Below are 21706 nucleotides of genomic sequence, written 5' to 3'. Positions count from 1 at the left end.
GTCTCTGAAATTCTGTGGGCTTCTCTGCCAGCTTATAAGGTAATTGTAGGCAAAGGTCATGCCTTGTACTTCTGGGTCATCCAAGGCACCTTGGCACAGTCTGGTTGGTGGCTTCAGCTGACAGTGAAGAGGATGAGGAGGGCATGGGGTCACAGATATGATTTTATTATTTATCTGCTGACTGAAGGCCATCAAAGTCAGGCTGTAAGCACACATCTTAGTCATTTCAAGACCATTATCGGAATTTCTATGACCTGTAACAATTAGAGTTATATTGGTATAGCGGAATTTCTATGACCTGTAACAATTAGAGTTATATTGGTATAGCACTTAAGTTTTTGGAGCACTATCCACTTACGCTGTCGTACAAATCTTGGGATGGTTACGATTATTGCTTCTATTCCACAGGGAACTGAGTCTAGGAGAGTGAAGTCTGCTTTGTTCTAGACCCCGCCGCCTCTTTGTGACCCTCACTACCAAACCCCAAACCAGGCTCTCTCCCATGGAGTCCGTGCTGACTCAGAGTGAGCCTATAAAGGACAGGGAACAACTGTCTGTGGGTTTCCGAGACTCTCACTGCTTGCAGGAGTAGAAAGCCCAGTCTTTCTCCTCTGGAGCTACTGGTGGTTTTGAACTGCCGACCATGCAGATCGCAGCCCGGTGCATAACCCTTACACCACCAGGGCTCCTCTTAATCTAACTGGGTGACCTAGAACAATGTAAGTTACCTTGGGCATTAGTATCTGTAGTATCTATAATGTTGCTTTTAGGTTCAGTGACAGAATATAGAGCAAAGTTTTGGTAGTTTTTTTGTTTTTTTTTTTTTTTAGTGGAAGAATTTATAGCTATTTTGTAAAAACAAACCTAACAATGTTTTTGATTTTCGCGACGGTGAGCTATGACAATGCTTCACTCACTTGACTTCGTGGTGATATTTAGGTTCATGTAAGCATTCCAACACTGCAGGTCCTGCCCAGTGAAGACATTTCCAGCATCGCTAGCTCAGCAGCCTGTGGTTAGTGTTGAGCGTACACATGCCCTTTCATTGACGGGCTTTTGAACAAGCAGTGACCTCCCTCTGTTCACAGGTACATTTTTACAGATTGGTTTCTTCAAGAGAGACCACCCAGAGGTGCCACAGAAGAAAGGCCTGGCGATTTGCTTCCCCAGGGACCCGCCATTGAAACGCCTGTGGAGCACAGTTCTACTCTGCCGCACCCGGGGTCGCCCGAGTGGGCGCTGGCTTGAGAGCAACAGGTCGGTGCGCTCTCAGGGAAGGACTTCTCATGCTTCTCTCTCCCCCCACCCTGTCTCCCGGGGCTTCAGCTATGACAGAGACTCCACCTTCAACGTGTTTGTGGGCAAAGGACAGCTGATTGCAGGCATGGACCAAGCTCTGGTCGGGATGTGCGTCAACGAGAGGCGTTTCGTGAAGATCCCCCCGACGCTCGCCTATGGAAGCGATGGCGTGTGTAAGTGTGTGTTCTGGGCTTGTAAGCACATCTGCAGTGATGGTGTGTGTAAGTGTGTGTTCTGGGTTTGTAGCACATCTGCAGTGATGGCGTGTGTGTGTGTGTGTTCTGGGTTTGTAAGCACATCTGCAGTGATGGCGTGTGTAAGTGTGTGTTCTGGGTTTGTAGCACATCTGCAGTGATGGCGTGTGTGTGTGTGTGTTCTGTGTTTGTAAACACATCTGCAGTGATGGCGTGTGTAAGTGTGTGTTCTGGGTTTGTAGCACATCTGCAGTGATGGCATGTGTAAGTGTGTGTTCTGGGTTTGTAAGCACATCTGCAGTGATGGTGTGTGTAAGTGTGTGTTCTGGGCTTGTAAGCACATCTGCAGTGATGGTGTGTGTAAGTGTGTGTTCTGGGCTTGTAAGCACATCTGCAGTGATGGTGTGTGTAAGTGTGTGTTCTGGGTTTGTAAGCACATCTGCAGAAACAGTCAGGGCATCTGCAAGTTGGTTAGGTAGACAGACTAGGGAGCCTTGGAAGGTTGTGACCAGGTTGGGGGGGGGGGAGGGGAGGTGGGCACTTAGAAGCCCTGAATGCACACCCAGCTAGAATTTCCATCTTATATGGATTGCCTCTGGATGTGAAAGAAGGTACATGGGATGCAGCCCTGACTGAGGGGAGAATTTTTTTCTTCGTTGTTGGTTTTTTTTTGCTTGGGGCATGGCTCCCTTCTAGAATTCCATAGCAGGGCCCCACGGGTACCCTTTTCACGTCCATGCCTCTTGGAATTTACCTAGGTATGTATGTGTCTGGTCTGAAAGACAGCCGCATCTCAGCATGAACTCTCTTTGATTTCCAGCTGGTGTGATTCCCCCAGATTCCGTGCTTCATTTTGATGTACTTTTGATGGATATTTGGAATTCTGAAGACCAGGTTGAGATTCACACTTACTTCAAGCCCCCCAGTTGTCCAAGGACAGCCCAGGTATCCGATTTTGTAAGATATCACTACAACGGAACCTTCTTGGATGGCACACTCTTTGATTCTAGGTAAGTCTTGTCTTCCACAGTTGTGCTGGGAAGGGTCTGCGGGTGCCTTGCATCTTGCATGATTTTGTAAAAGAGAGGTCAAGGTCAAGAACAAACCCTCCTTCTTTGGTTGTTGTAATCTTAGAGTCATCTAAGAGCAGTGTCCATCTAAAGCCGCAGTATTTTGAGACGTCATCGTTAAGTGAGGGCGGTTTGTCAGTAGGTTCATGCCATGTTTGGTTACTTCTTATAATGGCCCCATAGAAGGAGGGGAGGAAGCAAGAATGGATGTGAAACCAGGGGGAATGAGGAGCTGAGCTGAAGAACAGTGAGCCCTCTGGCTTTCTCTCCTTCTAGGGTGTTTGGGTAGATGGGACACAGGCCTTGTTTAGGAGAACCGTGGTTCCATTGCATGCTTTTCCTTTCTTCGTAAGTTTGCAGACGACTGCTCTGTGTTTGCAAGCAACCATGCAGGCCTGTTTCCAGGGATGGGTGCGGGCTCCTGGTTTCAGTGAGATTTGGTTAACAAAAGCCTTACAGGAGGACTGAGTTGGAAGCACCATCGTGACGTGGGGCTTTCCCCCTTCTCATTGGTTTTCAGCCACAACCGCATGAAAACGTATGACACATACGTGGGGATTGGCTGGCTGATTCCTGGGATGGACAAAGGGCTGCTGGGCATGTGTGTGGGAGAGAAGAGAATCATCACCATCCCTCCTTTCCTGGCCTATGGGGAACACGGAGATGGTAAGCCCTGCGCACTCGGAGCCCTCTCATCTCCCTTATCTGTATTGTAGAGGTTCATTCGAGGATTGCCACAAGAGATCCTCTAGCTTTTCTGGTTAGACCTGTCCAATATGGTAACCCTGTGTGCCCATTTGCTTTTAAGTTACAATGAAATAAAACTTAAAACTACAGTTCTTTGGTTACAGTGCCCCATCTCAGGTATTCAGTGACCACACGTGGCCAAGTGCTACACGGCATGCCCATCACTGCAGGAAGTTGTACTGGACAGCGCTGGGCTAGCTCATCTGTCTGATGGTTGAGTTGCAGCAATTTCTGCTTAGTAATGCTTATAAACGGTCCCCGAGTTAAGAACGAGATCCATTGCCAACTGCCTTTAAGTCAAATTTGTAGGTAATTTGGCACAGATGCAAACAGATCTTATTTCACCACCATCAGTGCCGCAAAGACATGAAACTTCTTCAGTGATTTCAAAGCTGCACCTGTGGTTGTGATGAAGAATTTGTTGTGAGTAGAGACTGGTTCAAGGAGCCCTGGTGGCACAGGGAGCTATGAGTTAGGCTGCTAACTGCAAGGTCAGCAGTTTGAAACCCCCAGCCACTCCATGGGGAAAAGATGAGGCTTTCTACTACTGTAACGATTTACAGGTTCGAAGCCCACAATGGCAGTTCCATATGGCAGCGAGTTTGGATGGATGGGTTTTCAAAGTGAGGGCAAATTTCCATAGTATTAAAAGGTATACCTGAATTGTAGTATTCCTGAGTAACCCCTCTGCCTCTGCCTTGCTGTTCTTGGGCTGCATTTCTCCATCTGTGAGATGAGATTTTGAACTACACAGTCAAAAGATTGTGGCCATCAATATTGTAGCTATTGTAATGTCAGCCAACCTGTTCCTAGTTAGATACTCAGTAATGGCTTTTTATCAATGTCATTAATTAGCTCCCTGTGGACAAATGAAAAGCATAATTTTGTTAAATCCATTACTTAAGATTAGTATCCTGTTTATGGTTTTACTGTGAAGGGAAAATAGGAAGTTGACTGATAAATAGAATTTCTTGATGATTATTCATATTTGTATTTCAGTCACATTTAATCATACTGACAGATATAAGGAGGCCTTCAGGCTTTTAAACAAGTAGAGTGATATAGTTGGAAAAGAAATGAAAGAATGTTTCTCATTAAGTTTACTAATAGTGGTATCTAAACACGCAAATAGAAAGTAGATGTTTAGAAAAGAATGATGACGTCATATGTACAAATATGCTTGGTAAGAACCCTTAATAAAATGATCTTTAAAAAAAAATAGTCCCCCCACAAGAATTTATTTCAGAGGACAGCACTGAAGCTGCAGCTCAGGGAGCGGGACATGGTCTGATCAGAGCACACGGGAGCAAATGAAGGGGGAGGAAGAGAGAGTGGAGCACTTCCTGGCCCACCAAGCCTTGAGGATGATATTCCCACTCAGAGTAACCAATCCACAGAGGAGACCGTATGGCCGACCCCACTATGAAACACGACATCCCTCACTAACCCATAGCCCTACAGGGGACAACACTGGAGACACAGTGTGGGAATTGCACCCGATCTGATCCCACCGCACCGAGGCAAAACACCAAGGGCATGCAACAGAACAGCAAGGGGAACAGAGCAACAAAGTCCCTAGGGAATACCAAAAATAGACTTTAGGGCCAGGGCTTGGCACCTCATCAGACATGACCTGAAAGCACTTCTAAGGCCAACAAACAGTTCTTGAACTAACAACTACAGGCCTTTTTTTTTTTTGGGGGGGGTGTCATTGGCTTTTTGTTGTTGTTTTGTTTTCTTTTGTTTCTTTGTTTTCTCTGTCTTGTTTTTGTGCATGTTATTATCTCTGCAGGTCTGGCTAAATAAGATAGGCTGGATGAACAATCTGGAGGAGAAAACAACGAGACCGACAGTTCCAGGGGGACATGGGAGAGGGGGAGGTGGCGGAAAGGTAGTGGTGTTAACAAACCCACGGACAAGGGAACAACAAGTGATCGAAATTGGTTGTGCGGAGGGTGTAGGAGGCCTTGTAGGGTGTGCTCAAGGGTAATGTAATCAAGAGGAATTACTGAAACTCAAATGAAGACTGAGCATGATAGTGGGACAAGAGGAAAGTAAAAGAAAATAGAGGAAAGAGCAAGGAGGTAAAGGGCATTAATACAGGTCTGAATAAAGTCATGCATATATGTAAATATATTTATATATGAGAATGGGGAAATAGATCTATGTGCATATATTTATAGGTTTAGTATTAAGGTAGCAGATGGACTTTGGGCCTCCACTCAAGTACTCCCTCAATGCAAAAACACTTTGTTCTATTAAACTGGCATTCCATGATGCTCACCTTCCTGACACGATTGCTGAAGACAAATGGGCTCATAAGCAAATGTGAAGAAAGCTGATGGTGCCCGGCTATTAAAAGATATAGTGTCTGAGGTCTTAAAGGCTTGAAGGTAAACAAGCGGCCATCTAGCTCAGAAGCAACAAAGCCCACATGGAAGCACACCAGCCTGTGTGATCATGAGGTGCCGAAGGGATCAGGTATCAGGCATCAAAGAACAAAAAAATCAAATCATTGTGAATGAGGGGGAGTGCAGATTGGAGACCTAAAGCCCATCTGTAGACAACTGGACATCCCATTACAGAAGGGTTGCAGGGAGGAGAAGAGCCAGTCAGAAACTTACAACTTTCTTCTAGTTCCTAATGCTTCCTTCCCACCGTCTATCACAATCCCAATTCTACCTTACAAATCTGTCTAGACCAGAGGATGTACACTGTTACAGATAGGGACTGTGAACACAGGGAATCTAGGACAGATGATCCCTTCAGGACCAGTGCTGAGAGTGGCGATACCAGGAGGGTGGAGGGAGGGTTGGGTAGAAAGGGGGAACCGATTACAAGGATCTACATATAACCTCCTCCCTGAGGGATGGACCACAGAAAAGTGAGTGAAGGGAGATGTCAGACAGTGTAAGATATGACAAAATAATAATTTATAAATTATCATAGGCTCATGAGGGAGGGAAGAGCGGGGAGGGAGGGGCAAAATGAGGAGCTGATGCCAAGGGCTTAAGTGAAGAGCAAATGTTTTGAGAATGATGAGGGCAACGAATAGGCAAATGTGTTTTACACAATTGATGTATGTATGGATTATGATCAGAGTTGTATGAGCCCCCAGGAAAGTGATTCAAAAACCATAAACAGAACACTGTGCGGTCCTGTGCGACTCTTGCGGTCCAGTGTTGCACCGCTGAGTGAAGCCATCTCCATGAGGGTCTTCCTCTTCCTCACGTGCCTTCTACTGTACCAGGCATGCGCCCTGGTAACCTGTCCAGAGCACTTCCGATGAAATCTCACCGTCCTTATTTCTGAAAGCATCCTGCCTTTATTTCATCCAAACAAACTTGTTTATTCGTCTGGCCGTTCATGAGTGATTCCTTCTCCTCACCACGGTCATTCAAAGGCATCAGTTCTTCGCTCGGCTCCCTTATTCATTGTCTAGCTTTCGGATGCATCTGAGGCGACTGCAGAGAACCAGGGCTTGGGTCCCACCTCGAGGTGACATCTTTGCTTTCGAGCACTTGAAAGAGATCGGGGTGGATTTGGCCACTGCAATTTGTCCTTTGCTTCCTTCACCGCTGCTTCCATGAGCATTGCTTGTGGACCCAAGTCAAATGAAATCCACGAGAATGTCAGGCTTTTCTCTGTTAACCACACGTTACCGGTTCAATTATGAGCATTTTTGTTTTCCCTACATTGAGGTGTCATCCACACCTCAGGCTGTGTTTTTTGGGATCTTCGTCAGTAAGTGCTGAGCCCTCTCGTCTGTCAGCAAACAAGGCTGTGTCATCTGCCTGTCACAGGTTATTCATGAGCCTTCCGCCAATACTATTGCCCTGTTCCTCTTAGAGGCTAGTCTTTCAGATTATTTGCATGGCAAACACATTGCATGAGTGTGGTGGAAGGATATAACGTTGGTGTTCCTCTTTTCTGATTTTAAACCAGTCAGTAGCCTTTTGTTCTAGTCAAATGATTCTTGGTCTTGGAACAGGTTCTGCATGAGTGCCATTAAATGGTCTGGAATCGCCCTTCCTGTCAATGCTATGCATACAGCATGTTAGGGCCACACAGTGCGAAGCCTTTGCCCCGTGCATAGGACGTGGGGAAACCACCACCTGATCATCTCTGCTCTTAGCTGTGACCATCTTACATCAGCCATGACACCCCCACGCCCTTCCTCCTCTGAATTGGACTGGAATCCCTGTTGATGTTCTGCTGCAATCATTTTTGAATTATTTTCAGCAAAAAATCACTCGCATGTAGTATTAATGATATTCTTCAGGAATATCTGCATTCTGTTGGACCATCTTTTTTTTTTCTTTTAATGGGTACAACGATAGATGTCTTCCAGTTCATTGACCAGGACATTGTCTTCTGTATTTCTCGGCGTAGATGAGTGAGCACTCCAATAACTGCATTCCTTGATTGAAACAGCTCAGTTGGTGCTCAGTCAATTCCTGAATGCCGGTTTTTAAGCTCCAATGCCGTCAGGGTGGCGTATGTTGTCCATCATATGCTACCACCTTAAATGGTGAGCATCGTCCAATTTTCTGTGTGTGTGCACGTGTGCATGCCTGTGAATTAGGTAGGTATTTACGTGTCAGATACACAACAACTTTACTAACTGATCAAACCTCCCAGTAAACCCTCCGCCCCGTTCTTGTCGGATAGTACCTTTCCCTTCATCAATTCACACCTGTCTTTAATGTTTGCGTTGCTTCCTGCATCACTCAACATTTGCCCGTTGAATCCTTTATGATCACAGCTCTCAGCTTGCATTTTTTCCAGTTCTTTCAGCTTGAGACGTGCAGAGTGTGTTCTTTCCTTTTGGTTTTCTGACTCCAGGTTTTTGCCCATTTCGTTGTAATACTTCAATTTGTCTTCCTAAGCTACCTTTCGGAATATTTTGTTCAACTTTTTTACTTCATCATTTCTTCCATTGCCTTTATCTACTGTACGTTTAGTGGCAAGGTTCCGTCTCTTCTGACACTAATGTTGACCTTTTCTGTCTTTCTATGACCTGTTTGCTTTTTTCCTTCATGGTTGATGTCCTTGATGTCATCTCATCGCCTGCAGTTGTTAGTGTTTACTGGCATCCAATCTAGTTTTCAGAGGATTTCCAAATTCAGGTGGGATAGACCCAAGGTCAGACTGGCTCTTGTGGGCTTGTTAAATTTTCTTCAGCTTCAACTTGAAGTTGCATATGAGCAGTTGAAGCTGGTTCCACACTCAGCCCCTGGCCTGGTTCCGACTGATCATACTGAATTTCTCCACCATCTCTTTCCATAGATGTAGATAGTCACTGGTGCTCATTATAAAGTTTAAAGAACTTGAAAATTGTACTGGTGAGGAAAAGGCTAGAAAAATTGGACCAAGGAATTTTTTTTTTGGACAAGGCACCCGATCATTCTTTAAGAGTATCAAATGTTCCATGATAATTTGGGAGTGACGGGGTGGTGAACCTTACCCCGTCTACCTTACAGCCCTGACTTTGCCCTCTCAGCTTTCCATTATTTCCTAAAACTCAAAGAACATTTCAAAGAAACACAGTTAGAGTCCCTCAAAGAATGCCAACATTCCCGTTTTCACCTGGTATAAATCAGAGTGTGGAATTCCTCAGGAAAGATGTAGCGAGATGGAGACGTTGCCTTCAGAAACATAAAGACCTAGATGAAGGACAGGCTGGGTAATAATAACTTGACATTTTGATACTTTTTAGTTTCATAAAGGTTTCTATGCTTTGGTAGTAGTACATTTTGACTTACCCTCATATAGCATCTCAACAAAATATCGAGCAGAATCCAACAGCATATTAAGAGTCATACACCATGGCTAAGTGGGATTTGTTCTGGGAATGCAGGGATGGTTTAAAACCAGCCAACATAATACACATCAGTAGAACAAAGGAAACGAGTTTGGCTTTTGGATTCACCTGTAACATGATCACCTCAATGAATGCATACATTGCATTTAATAAACATTAACATGTTTAGTGTTTCTGTATTGCAAAATAACAGTGATGAAAATAATTTTATGGTTGGGGGTCACCACAACATAAGGAACTGTGTTAAAGGATCACAGAATTAGGAAGGTTGAGAACCCCTGCTCTAGACTTTCTGAAGCCAAGGAGGGTAGCCGAACCCCCAAAACTATCAGGTTTAGGTTTAAGGTTTAAAAAGGTCATCTTTGTGGGTTAGAGCCACATGGATTTGAGGATGAATTTTTTTCTTTTGGTTTTGTATATTTTGTACACTAATGAACAGGAAAGAGAAGCAGCTTATTTTTTTTTTAAAGGTCATCTTTAATCCCTAAACCTAAAATATCCCCACGGTCTTCTTAAAATCAAACAGTAGTTTAGAGACGTTACTATAAATTATTACCATAGTGCCTTAAGCATTATGGTTTTTAAATAACTATCTTAATGGGATGACATTGACAACAGCAACTCAAAAGGTCAGATAGGAACCTCAGAGATCAATGAGTGGGTAGTAATGAGGGGGGATAACTCAGAATAGGAAGATAATGGCTACATACCTCCAGGACTGTAACCATTGTCATTCAATTGTATAGGCAGAAACTGTTGGATTGGTATATATTTTGGTGTGTCTTTCACAGCAACAGCAAAATTATTAAAATGTAAAGAAAAAATTGCTTTAAGGGAATAAAAACAAAGAATGCACTTTAAGTAAGCATGTGATATGTGTGAATTACATCTCAATCAAGCTATTAACAATAGACATATATATTCAATTAGTAACTGTGAATGCTAGGAAATTAAATCCGTGGAGTTACTTTTAAGTGTTTCCTTGTTCCTCAAATTAAATTATCCTTAGGAATAAAGGATTAATATTGTATCCCACATGCACACAAACAACACTCCACCAGCACAGCACTGGAGGGATGGCCTGCGTTCCAGAGGCTGACTCAGCAGCCTGCTTTCCGCCGATTTCATCATTTCCCTGCAGGGAAGGAGAAGCAAGGCTGCGTTCCACCAGAGCCAGTTGAAGGAGCGCAGGCTTGCTATGTATCTGGCTCACATCTCCACACCTACTCCTTTGCATGGTCTAATAAACGGCAAGCCAATATGGCGAGGTAGCTCTGTTGCCAGTGAAATTTTCACCCCATCACTCGATCTAGAATCATTGACTGAGGAATATTAACGTTTGCCTGGAGGACTAACGGCTAAAGGTCTCTGTCCATTAGTTTGCTTGTGGGTATTCAGTTAATGACCATCGTAAGGAATTTTAAGAGAAGCAAAATCATTTAGAAACCAGAGAAATAATATGAGGATTTGGGATATCATACTTTGGACCAGAGGTTCAATTTCCTCTGTTATCTTAGTTTTAATTTCACATCTTCTTTTGGATGCACTGAAATGATTGAATTTTGCCCTTTTTGCCTCTTACAAAACTTGTTTGTTGGCTTCAGGGAGACTATGTTGTGTGTGTAGCGTTCTCCAGAACCAAATCAGAGCTTGGGTTACTTTGTTATTGGTAGGCACCATCCAGCTGGTCCCAATCCGTAGTGACCTTATACACAACAGAACGAAACTGCCCGGTAGTGCAATTGTTCCCATGCGTGATCCCAGCGTTTCAGCCGCTGTGTCAGTCCATTTCCTTGGGGACCTTCCTCTGTGTCACTGCCCCTCCACTTCACCAAGCATGATGTCCTGCTCCAGGACTGGACTGACAACATGGCCAAAGTGTGTAAGACACGAAGTCTTGCCATCCTTGCCTCTAAGGAGCGCTCTGGCCGAACTTCTTCCGAGACAGACTGGGTTGGTTACTAGTGTTATAAAGTGCCTGGGGTTTGTGTTGTCGACAACAGAAACCCTCAGAGTTGTGTCCTTGAGTTGCAGGCGGGAATGTGCATTTAAACTAGAGGCACAGCAGTCTCTTCTGTTATTGCCTGTTTTCTGTTTCCCGAGGACGCCAGACATCAGATTATACCCTGCAGTCCATTCTTAGACACCCTGATTAGAGACATCAAGGGGTACCACCCAATGTCACGGCATGAATGACACCAGTCCGGAGGAGGTTGAAGTGTCGTTAACATACCATGTGAGCTTTGTGTCTTGATTTCATCAACTTCCTCCATTGCACTCTAGGGAAAGACATTCCCGGCCAGGCATCTCTCGTCTTCGACGTTGCATTATTGGACCTCCATAACCCAAAGGATGGCATTTCCATCGAGAAGAAGGTAGTGCCCGAAACCTGTGAGCGGAGGAGTCAAAGTGGGGACTTCCTCAGGTATCACTACAACGGCACGCTGCTGGATGGCACCTTCTTTGATTCCAGGTGAGGAGACCTCTGGTTGTTGGTTTGTGGTCGGTATTTTGATCTCCGCTCACAGTGTCTGTTTGTGCTAAATTCCTTCATGGACTGTTTGCATGGTCCCCTTCTTCTTGAGGCCTGTGGCAGGTGGGTCTGAAGGAAAACAGGTAAGGCCTGCTCCTGACTTCCTCAAGGCTTTGGATGAGGGAATGGGAAGCACTCCTAACCTAAACACATCCTATTCTGTGCTTAACTATCCAAGGTCAAGCTCAACTCTGGGGTCCAGAATGTGGGGCACTGCCTGAAGTGAGGTCAGGAGGCCCAGTGGAAAAAGCTGGGCCTTGTTGCCAGGAGACCTGGGTTCTGGTTTCTGCCTGTGATGTCCTAGCGTTTGACTCTCCTGAACCTCAGCTTTCCCTCACATCACCTTTCTCAAAGAGGTGCTTCAAGATAAAAAGGTATATGAATGCACTTTGTAAACTTTAAAAGCCAGTTGGGTGAGCTCATCTCCCGTCCTGATGCAGCAGAGGCTTATTCCTGAGCACACACAGTTGTTATTCGTGGTTTGGTTTTGTGTGCCAGGCCCAGCCTGCAGTTTATGCAGGTGGCTGGGGATGCAAAATGGGAGCAGGCAGCAGGCATTTAGTATGTCTGACTCATCCAAGTGGCATGTGTTGTTTGACTGCCACTTCCTTAGCTTCCTGTAGAGGAGACAAGTAGGGACAGCGGCCTACCTGTCTCTCTAAGACAAGACACTTCAGGTCGTTTAGTCATCCAAACACCAGCGAAGACTTTTTGGATGGTGTTATGTTACTTGAATAATTTCTTTTTCCTGCACCTGGGGGTTGGGGTTATTTAAAAAAATTTTTATTAGCATATACTCCACATACACTTATTCAATCATATTCAGAAGATTTGTGCAATCATCATGACAATCTAATTCGGAACATTGTCATTGACTCTTCACTCCCCCCATCGTCCCCTGCCACGCCCCTGTCCAGTTCCTGTCTCTCTAGCTCTACCTAGCCTGGATTTCATAGACAGAGAATCATACAAAACACAAACAGGAAGCAAACAAACCAACAAAGAAAACCCAACAATAGCAACTAGACAAAACAAAAATCTCAAAGAGAAAGCTAAAAATATTAAAAACTAAAACACCTTTCAAATGGATCAAAAGGGAGAGCAAATACTAAGGTGTTACATTCTAACCTAACCATCTCTGCCCTAATCCAGTTTACAATGTTCTCAGTCTGATAGCCAGGCTGTTCATATCCCTGGACTGTATCGTCAGAGGGGATTCACCAGAGACAATATTAACCCATGGAGGGACCCGGCCAATGAATTCTGGGCATCCACTCTCATCCATAGCTTTCTGCAAACTAGATGTTCCGAATTTAAGCTCTGATCCCATTTCCTCCTTCGGATTTGGATTTGGGTTTTATTAGCTCCTGGAATTTCTTTCTTTTTTCTTGAATTTTTCATTGTTTCTTTGAAAACAGTAATATTTGCATGGTTCACAATCAAAACACAGTGTGCACTAAGGGAGCTTGACTCATTGCTCCTTCTCCCCCTGCTCCCTCGACTTTGCCGCTTTTATTAAGGTCTTGTTTATTCTTCCCGTGCATGGTATTTTTATAACGTAAATGTGATCAAATACATATATTATTTTCTCCCATTTATTCTACAAAATACAGCATATTCTATGCACTATTCTGAACCTGGTTGTTTTTTTTTAACCTAAGGATTTTTTTTGTTGCTATCTATGCATAGAGAGCTATATACTATATCTGTATAATGTTCCACTAACAAGTCCTAGTGGTGCTGTGGGTTAGGCATAGGCTCCTAACTTTAAGTTCAGCAGTTCAAATTCACCAGCTGGTCTTCAGGAGAAAGATGAGGCTGTCTGCTCCTGTCAAGATTTACAGTCTCAGAAACCCAGTCTGGGATTGCTATGAGTCAGAGTCGACTTGATGCAGTGAGTCTGGTGTTTATATGTTATAGAGGAGCCTAGTGGCACCGTGGCTAAACACTTAGCTCCTAACCACAAGGTCAGCAGTTTGAACCCACGAGCTGGAGGAAGATGTGATAGTGTCTGTCAAGATTACATCCTTGGAAAGCCTGTGGGGCAGTTTTGCTCTGTCCAGTAGGATGACTGAGTTGGAATTGACTCAATGACAACAGCTTCTTAGCAGCTTAGAGAGAATCTCTGGGTGGTACAAATGGTTAATGTATTCAGCTGCTAATCAGCGGTTCTCAACCTGTGGGTCGTGACCCCTTTGGAGTTCGAACAACCCTTTCACAGGGGTCACTCGATTTATAACAGCAGCAAAATGACAGTCATGAAGTAGCAACGAAAATAATGTTATGGTTGGGGGTCACCACCACATGGGGAGCTGTATGAGAGGACCGTGGCCTTAGGGAGGTTGAGAACCACCGTGCTGACTGAAAGCTTGCAGGTCAGCGTCCACCAGGGGCCCCTCCAACGAAAGGCCTGGCATGTGCTTCCCAAAGACCAGCCATGAAACCGCTGTGGAGAACAGTTTGCTTTGATGGCCATGGGCTGCCAGGGGTTGGAACCGACTTGATGGCCATTGACTTGGTTTTTATATTTAAAGATATTCACTTTTTAATGAGCGGCTATTGTTTCTGTTTTTGCACTTCCTTGCCTATCTGAACTTTAATGTTGGTTCCTGTGCTTTGTGACCAGTTTAAATGTAAGCTGGTTATGCTTTTAAATACGTTAGTCCTCTCCCTGGTGAGTCCCGTCTTGTTATGAAATTAGTCCCTCTCCTAAAAGATAGAAATAATTATTTCTCTACATTCCCTCCAGGCTCTTTAATGGTTTTACCTTTTTATCTCTTAAAACATTCTCCATTAGAACTTTGGTCTTAAAAGGAAGCACGTTCCTAGGGGCAGTCATCCAAAGATGTATCCTGAAAATGAAATAATTTCCCATCAACCCCTGTCATTTTCACTTCCCCGAGGTAACTGATAGTAACCACTTTCCATAGTCTTTCCAGGCTCATAAATGATTTCATATTGAAATCTTTAATCCATCTGGAAGTTATTGTGATATTCAATATGACAGAAAGGACTTAGCCTAATTTTTTTCCAGATGGTGAACCTAACTGGTTTTTCCAACGCCCTTTATTGAATAGCTTTTTTATTTTCCTAACTGCTTTAAAATATGACTTTTATTGTATGCCAAACTCTTATTTACACTTTTGGATTCCTTTGTCTAGAATTTTTATCCTTTTCTGTTGCTGTATCTATTTCTGGGCCAGCATCAGACTTTGGATTATGACAATCTCTTAATTTGCATGGTAGAAATGATTATCTTTTTAAAAACACAATTTGTTGGATTTTGACCTGGTTCAAAATCCTAAAGATATCTAACAAAAATTTCTTTTCCTCCGTCCTTCACTTTCCCTCCCTGAAAGGATTCATTGTTATTAATTTCAGAGTTCTGTGCATATACAATGAAACATACGTATGTATTTTCCCATTTTTATTTTCTATGGGAATGATAGTTTACTTATTTTCTGTACTTTCAAAACTGTGTTCTTAGTATTTTTTCCCCAAGTGAACTTTAGAATGACTTTATCAAATCTCTCTTTCATCCCTCCCCTCCCGTTTCCCAACACCCTTGTCCCACTGGGGTTTTGACTGAAATGATTCTGAGACTCACAAATGAGTTTGGGATAGCAATGACAGCTTTGTAATCCTCAAACTTGCCCGCTCCATAATTTCGCCTTGGAACTTACTGTTTTTCCATGGAGCGCATCTTCTGTTACTTGCTTTCTTTAAACTCGGCAGAGATCGCCATACTTCAAGCTCACTCTTCTCATCCAGGCATCTCTTTTGAGGTGTCCCTTGGGGCTACCCCTCAGTGTGAGCCCAGTGCACCTCCCAGTTGTTTCCCACACGGGCTTCATTGTCTGCTCTCCCTCTGCCCCCAGAGCCTCTGTTGGCCAGTCCTGTCAGCCTTTCTTCCCACCTCTCCCTTCTTCGGAGGCTCCTGCCATCTCTCTCTCCGCTGGGTTTCCCTTCTTGCGATGCCACATCGCACGGGGAGCCTCCTGTCGCCTGAATCCACCCAGCAGTACGCTGGCTGTTGCCAGCATCGCCGAGTATCTGCTGGCGAGGCGGTAATCTAGGGAAGCCGAGAACCCTGCCCGTGGCTGGAAGACCCCGGAAAGTCAGGCTCTTCCTCTCTGAGTTTCCTTGCCTCTCTCCCAGGCCAAGTGAGGAGGTGAGGTTTGAAGCGCCTCACTCTCAGGCTCCTTGGAAGGCACATGTCGCCGATCTCCTGCTTCTTGGGTGTGGAGAACCGTCTGTGCGTGTTTGTCGTCGTCGTTGTCAGTGCCATCCAGCTGGCCCTGCTCTTAGTGACCCCTAATACTAACAGAAAGGAACACAGCGGGGTCCCGCGCTGTCTGCACAAGTGTTGCTGTGTCGAGCCCGTGGTTGCAGAAAAGAGGAAGATGCTCAGGGAGATGGACTGAGCCGGTCATCTGTTCCTTAAGTACCACCGGCTCACGCTCCTTGACGTTGCCGCCCGCCTCTGAGGGCTACGGTGAGGAAGGGCCCTTTATAGCTCGCCCTGTCAGCACCCTGGCCACCGCCTCTCCTGACTAGCCATCTTCACTGAGCCCATCCTCTGGCCAGTGTCTGATGAGCTAACAGCAGATGAGACTGCCTGGTTCAGGCTTTTTGCCACATCCGTGCACCTGGTGGGTGCAATCTCAGGTGAGGTGTGCAGATCATTGTGGCCCAGGGTTGGGTCACAGGCTTGACATTTTATCCTTTTATGGCATCAGGTTGGGGCAAATTGATTCCTGTTTCAAACGGATTCATAGAAAGCACACTCATTAGCAATCTAGACAGCGCCTACATCTCCTAAGTGGACCTCTGGTCAGTGGCCTTCAGGACCCCCCAGTTCCCAGGGCTCCCCTGAACCAGGCTTGGGGAGTATAGCTCAGCCCAAAGATATTTTATCTAGGCTGTGGGAGAGGCAGAAGGATTCCATTGGCTTCAGTGTTCTGGCTCCTTTTCTGGCAATCACAATATTAATCTTCACGCCCCACATACAGACCTGCTCCTCGTCAGATACTGGGGCTCGTCTCCTGGGGACACATTTAGCGTCTCTGATATGGGATACCCTTGATACTTTTTCCAGCAACTTGACACGGCTTCAGTGGGCTCTGGTGGCCGTTAGCTACATTTCTCTGCGGTTGCTTCTCGTGGCCTTAATGACATCCCTATACTGGGCCAAGCCTCGGGGGTGGGGTGACTTGTTCCTGGGACAGTTTCTCAGATGACTGCCCACACACTGTGAGGGTTCACATTCACCACTTCCCCGGAGCGTGACTTCTGCGTGTCCTCCGTGTTGCTGCCTGGAAACTTCTGTGTCCCTGCGGCTTCACGAGACCAACTGCTCATGTGTCCACTGCTGCCGTGTCTCTGGTTCATCACCCCCTTATTCCTTTTTTTCTTTTGTAGCTACTCCCGGAACCACACCTTTGACACGTATATCGGGCAGGGCTATGTGATCCCTGGGATGGATGAAGGCTTGCTTGGTGTTTGCATTGGAGAGAAGCGGAGGATTGTGGTCCCCCCTCACTTGGGGTACGGAGAGGAGGGTCGAGGTGAGCACTGTGTACCCCGTGTTGTTACCTGTGGGCTGCTTCCCCACTGCTTGGAATGAGGCTTCCGAGGAGCCTAAACACTCAAGTCCAGGTTAAGACTTGGATTCCTAACCAGCTTGAATTTCTCTCTCTGCCATCGAGTCGATTTCCGAGGCTGTAACTGTCTACGAGAGTAGAAAGCTCTGTCTTTCTCCGGAGGAGCAGCTGGTGTGTTTTCAAACTTTGGACCTTACGGAGCGCAGCGCGCACGTAACTACTAGGGTCCATGGTATTTCTCCTTGTTCCTTGCCCGTTTTCCTTTCCTCTAAAAACTCTTCCACCTGCAGTGAAGTTGATAGCTCCATCGGACCCGCCAGTTGCTCCTGACACTGTCCACCGGCCGTGGGAGGGCCAGCTGCGAGACCTTCCCTTTGCTCTGTGTTTCCATCTTGAAGTATCTTGGTTGAGGTAAAGCTTACCTGCCATCACAGACATCCACCGGACGATTTTCAGTCGCTGCACGGAGGAGTCATGCCGTAATCTAGCTTTAGAATATTTTCTATCACCGAGTAATAAACCCCGATTTAAAAATTATACAGATAATGGATACAAGGAAGGGAAAAGTACTGCCCCTAGTGTTCAGCTCACACACACAGGCTTATCCCCACAACGGAGTTTAAATCAGTGGATCCCTGGGCATCCACTGGGCCAGTGCCAGGCAAGTCAGAGAGGTGATTGTGGAACTGTGTTGGTGGGTTCTGAAGAGTACATCCTGTTAAATTTCCCCAAGCGACACAGGATAATCACCGGGGCTTACAGTGAGGATTTGGGAAGACGGAAAACTGCAGTGGCGATCGAAAGACCAGGAGAGGTGTGTCCATGAATTGTTTTCCATCGTAAGGATGCACCATCTCATTTCTCAAGAGTTGGGCAGTGTTCATAGGAGCACTTGTGAAATCATAGCCCATCCACCTTGCAGCCCCAATGTTACCTCCTAGACTTCCTTTTTGTTCTCTAAACTCAAAGAAGCTTTCCAAGGGAACTGACGGGCGCCCCTCCAGGATGCCGGGGTTGCCACTTTGTCGCAGTGCAGACGGAAGGGTACGGAACTCTTCGGGGGAGGACTGGAGAGATGGCGACCCCCCCTTCAGAAGTGTAGAGACCTAGATGGAGGGTAGGTTGAAGAACAGTACCTTCACACTTTGTTATTGTTGTTTAATGGAAGTTTCTAGGATTTCCGTTTCTTCAATTGACCGTAGAAGAGAATACATAAACAAAAAAAACAAAACTCACCCTTAACCTCACCACTCAGGAGGTAAACATCGCTATACCTTTCTATGTGTTCGTGAATATATGAATCTACGTGGGTAAAAAGAAATACATACCTACATATATAGTGATGGGAATCAATCACAAGGCTCAACCTAGAACCCCTCCCAGGGGGACAAATAATGGAAAAGTAGGTAAGGGGTGATGGAGCATGATGTAAAATATGGAAAAAATAATCTATAACTTAGCAAGGGTTCATGAGGGAGGACAGGCTTGGGAGGGAGAGGGAAGAAATGGGGAGCTGATATCAGGGGCTCAAGTGGGAAGAGAATGCTTTGAAAATGATGATGGCGGCATATGTGCAAATGTGCTTAACACACTGGAGGAATGTATGGATTGTGATAGGAGATGTAAGAGCTCCCAATGAAAGTATTTTATATATATATATATACATATATATATATATATATATACAATGAAAGTATTATATATATATATATATATACACACACACACACACACACACACAAAGAGGAACTCCGCTTCACATCTTACTTGGTCACATCCGCCTTCACCTAGTTTGAGCACCTGTTCATGCTAACAGATGTTTTAGTGGCTACTGAACAATCAATTCATTTTTTCTTTTGTTTTCTGGCATACCTTGTTTTTAGTTACGTTGCTTAGGAGTTGTTGATAAAAGACCCTTACGGTGCAGTGGGTACACGTTCAAAGCCACCAGCCGCTCCTTGGGAGAAAGATGGGGCGTTCTACCCCTGCAAACAGTTACAGCCTTGGAAACCCCAAAAGGGGTCCTGAGGAGTCGGCCTCGGCTTGATGGCAGTGAGGTGTTGAGTGGACACAGTCTTTATTTTGACAGTGCGTTCTGGTTGCTGATGACATTCTTGCTGTCCACGTTCATCTATTAACTGACTTCTGATTTTCACTGATGTATCACAGGAAGCCTGGTCACTCTGCCATGTTCCCATGGTGGGCCATGCCGCCCTGGGGGTGTTGGAATGCCCCAAGGAGAGGCTGCAAAATTGGGTACAGACCCTTTACCCTGGATTATGAGCTATCGTACAGAATTTTTAATTGCCAGAGGGGTACTGGGAATTTTTTTTTTCCTGAAAAGGGAGTAGTAGGCCAAATAAGTTTAGGAACCTATGCTTCGGTGATCCAGGAACCATCTTGTTGCTTGAAACTATTGTACACCTTGGAGAAACATTTTTTTTTACCCCCCAACTTAAATTCTTAATTCATGAAGCCACAGCAGATTGCAACCTGAGACACATCCAACAGGTCTTGCCTCCTATCCTGGTCACCTTGTTTGATGTGCTTGTGCTCTGTTGCTTTCTCTCACGTGCATCTCTATTTCTAGCGACATATATATACAGAAGGAGATACATGCTCTCGGAGTATTCTTAGTGCATTGTGACCCGAGAGGCGAATCTGTCCCCTAGGGAGAATGCATTGATGGAAAACATTCGCTTGGATTATTTTTCTCCTTTTGGCTTTCTATCAAGTATGAGACAGGACTCTGCAGAAAATTATATAAGGCTCTGGAAAGCATCAGAGGCTCATAAATTTTCTGGGCATGAAGCTGCGTCATTCTGAATCACACGCTGCCCCGATGCCAGGGCACCTAATGTGTAAAACCAGTGAGTGTTTCTGTGGGACCAGCTTCTGCCCTCTGCTCCTCAGCGCCCCTGGCCTCTCTGTAGGACTTGCATCAGACTGAATGCTCATTCTAGAAAGACTGGTTCAAGGAAGGCACCAGGACCAATCATCTCTCTGGTGTCTGGCTTCCTCATCACTGACCCGCGCAGCCAGGCACCGAGCAGTTTTTCAGGACATGTTGTGAAGTTGCGGGTTGCTGGGCTCGCGCTCGTGCTGTGCTGCAGCCTCCATCAGCACTTCCTGTCCTTGCCGCTGTTTTCCCTGCAGAGGAAGGGGAAGACCTTCTGGAAAGCGCTGCCTTCCTCCCTGCTGTCAGCTTTGACAACCCTGGTGTTAAGGTTGCTTGGGGGGAAAAGTTCTGCCCACTCACTCACTCGCTGCTCACCGCCATCGAGTCAATACTGACCCGTAGCCACCCTACCGACAAGGGGGAGCTTCCCCGGTGGGTTTCCCAGATGGTCACTGTTAAAGGGAGTGGAAAGCCATGTCTTTCCCGGGAGGAGTGGCTGGTGGTTCCCAACTGCCAGCCCTGTGGGTCGCAGCCCAGCGCCTAACCGCTACGCCACCAGGGCGCCAGTTCTGGCAACAGGGTGTGTAAACTGCACCTATCCTCGTTGGTTTCCTGCACGTCAGGTCCCTGTGGAGCACTCCCAGGAAGGAGAAGAAAATGACTCACATTGTGTGCTGGTGTCGGGTGCCACTCATACCTGATCCCATACAAGCTTCAAAATGAATTTTGTGTTATATAAAATAAGAAGCTACAGAGAGGTCAGGTCATCTGGCCAAGGCCACACAGCCAGTTGGTGATAGAGCCAGAAACAGACCGCAGGCTTTCAACCCACCTGTGTATAGTCTGGACAGACCAGAAGAACGGATTTCTGTGCCACAGGGACATTGCTATTTCTATGTAGAGAACCCTTAACCGAAACAAGAATCTCAGACCTCTCACAGGCAACCCGTGACCACAGAAAGAACAGTTTCCTTCTGGCTGAGCTAGTCACCTGCCTGTATTATTTTTGTTTGTCATCTGTGTTTCTCCATATATATGTACACATACATACATACATACATATAATTTACTCTATTTTTGTTGTGCTGTTGCAAGTACACACAGCAGAGCATACACCAATTTAACCATTTCCACAGGTGCAATTCAGTCTCACGGCTTACTGGGCTTGCTCTAGAGCTCCAGCCTCAGTTAAAGGAGGCGTGGGTGCTTTCAGCTGTGCAGCCATTCACCCCACCTTTTTCAAGTTCTTCTCCCCTGTCGCCTTGCATCTCCTGTCTGATCCTCTGAGTGGGGTGTTGTCCATTGATCTCATCTAGAGACATCTTCACAGCATGCAGTGCTCAAGGCAGACTAGCTAAGCTACACTATTGTCTGGTCTAAGAAGACGGTCCCTACTCCCATCGACAACGCGCTCCACTCTAGAATATCAGGTACCTAATATCAGGTACTCTAATACACTGTGAACTTTGGGCAGCCTCAGAGTGTGTGCCTTGGTTTTCTTCTCTGTAAATTGGGGATGTGCTATGGTAAGGAGAAT

At 45.6% G+C, this 21706-nt stretch overlaps 1 protein-coding gene across 1 annotated transcript in view; it reads left to right on the top strand.

Annotated features, from left to right (window-relative positions):
- The window catches only part of FKBP9 (FKBP prolyl isomerase 9), a 58872-nt gene that overhangs the window by 19197 nt on the left and 17969 nt on the right, over positions 1–21706 (top strand). The window contains exons 2-6 of the mRNA XM_075558206.1: positions 1327–1472; positions 2314–2503; positions 3084–3229; positions 11418–11607; positions 17089–17234. Coding sequence (XP_075414321.1) covers positions 1327–1472; positions 2314–2503; positions 3084–3229; positions 11418–11607; positions 17089–17234 — 818 coding nt within the window. The remainder of the gene's footprint in view (positions 1–1326; positions 1473–2313; positions 2504–3083; positions 3230–11417; positions 11608–17088; positions 17235–21706) is intronic.

This window comes from Tenrec ecaudatus, chromosome 9 (assembly GCF_050624435.1).
Source record: "Tenrec ecaudatus isolate mTenEca1 chromosome 9, mTenEca1.hap1, whole genome shotgun sequence".
NCBI classification, from domain to species: domain Eukaryota; kingdom Metazoa; phylum Chordata; class Mammalia; order Afrosoricida; family Tenrecidae; genus Tenrec; species Tenrec ecaudatus.
This window is presented reverse-complemented; position numbering and strand designations above follow the sequence as displayed.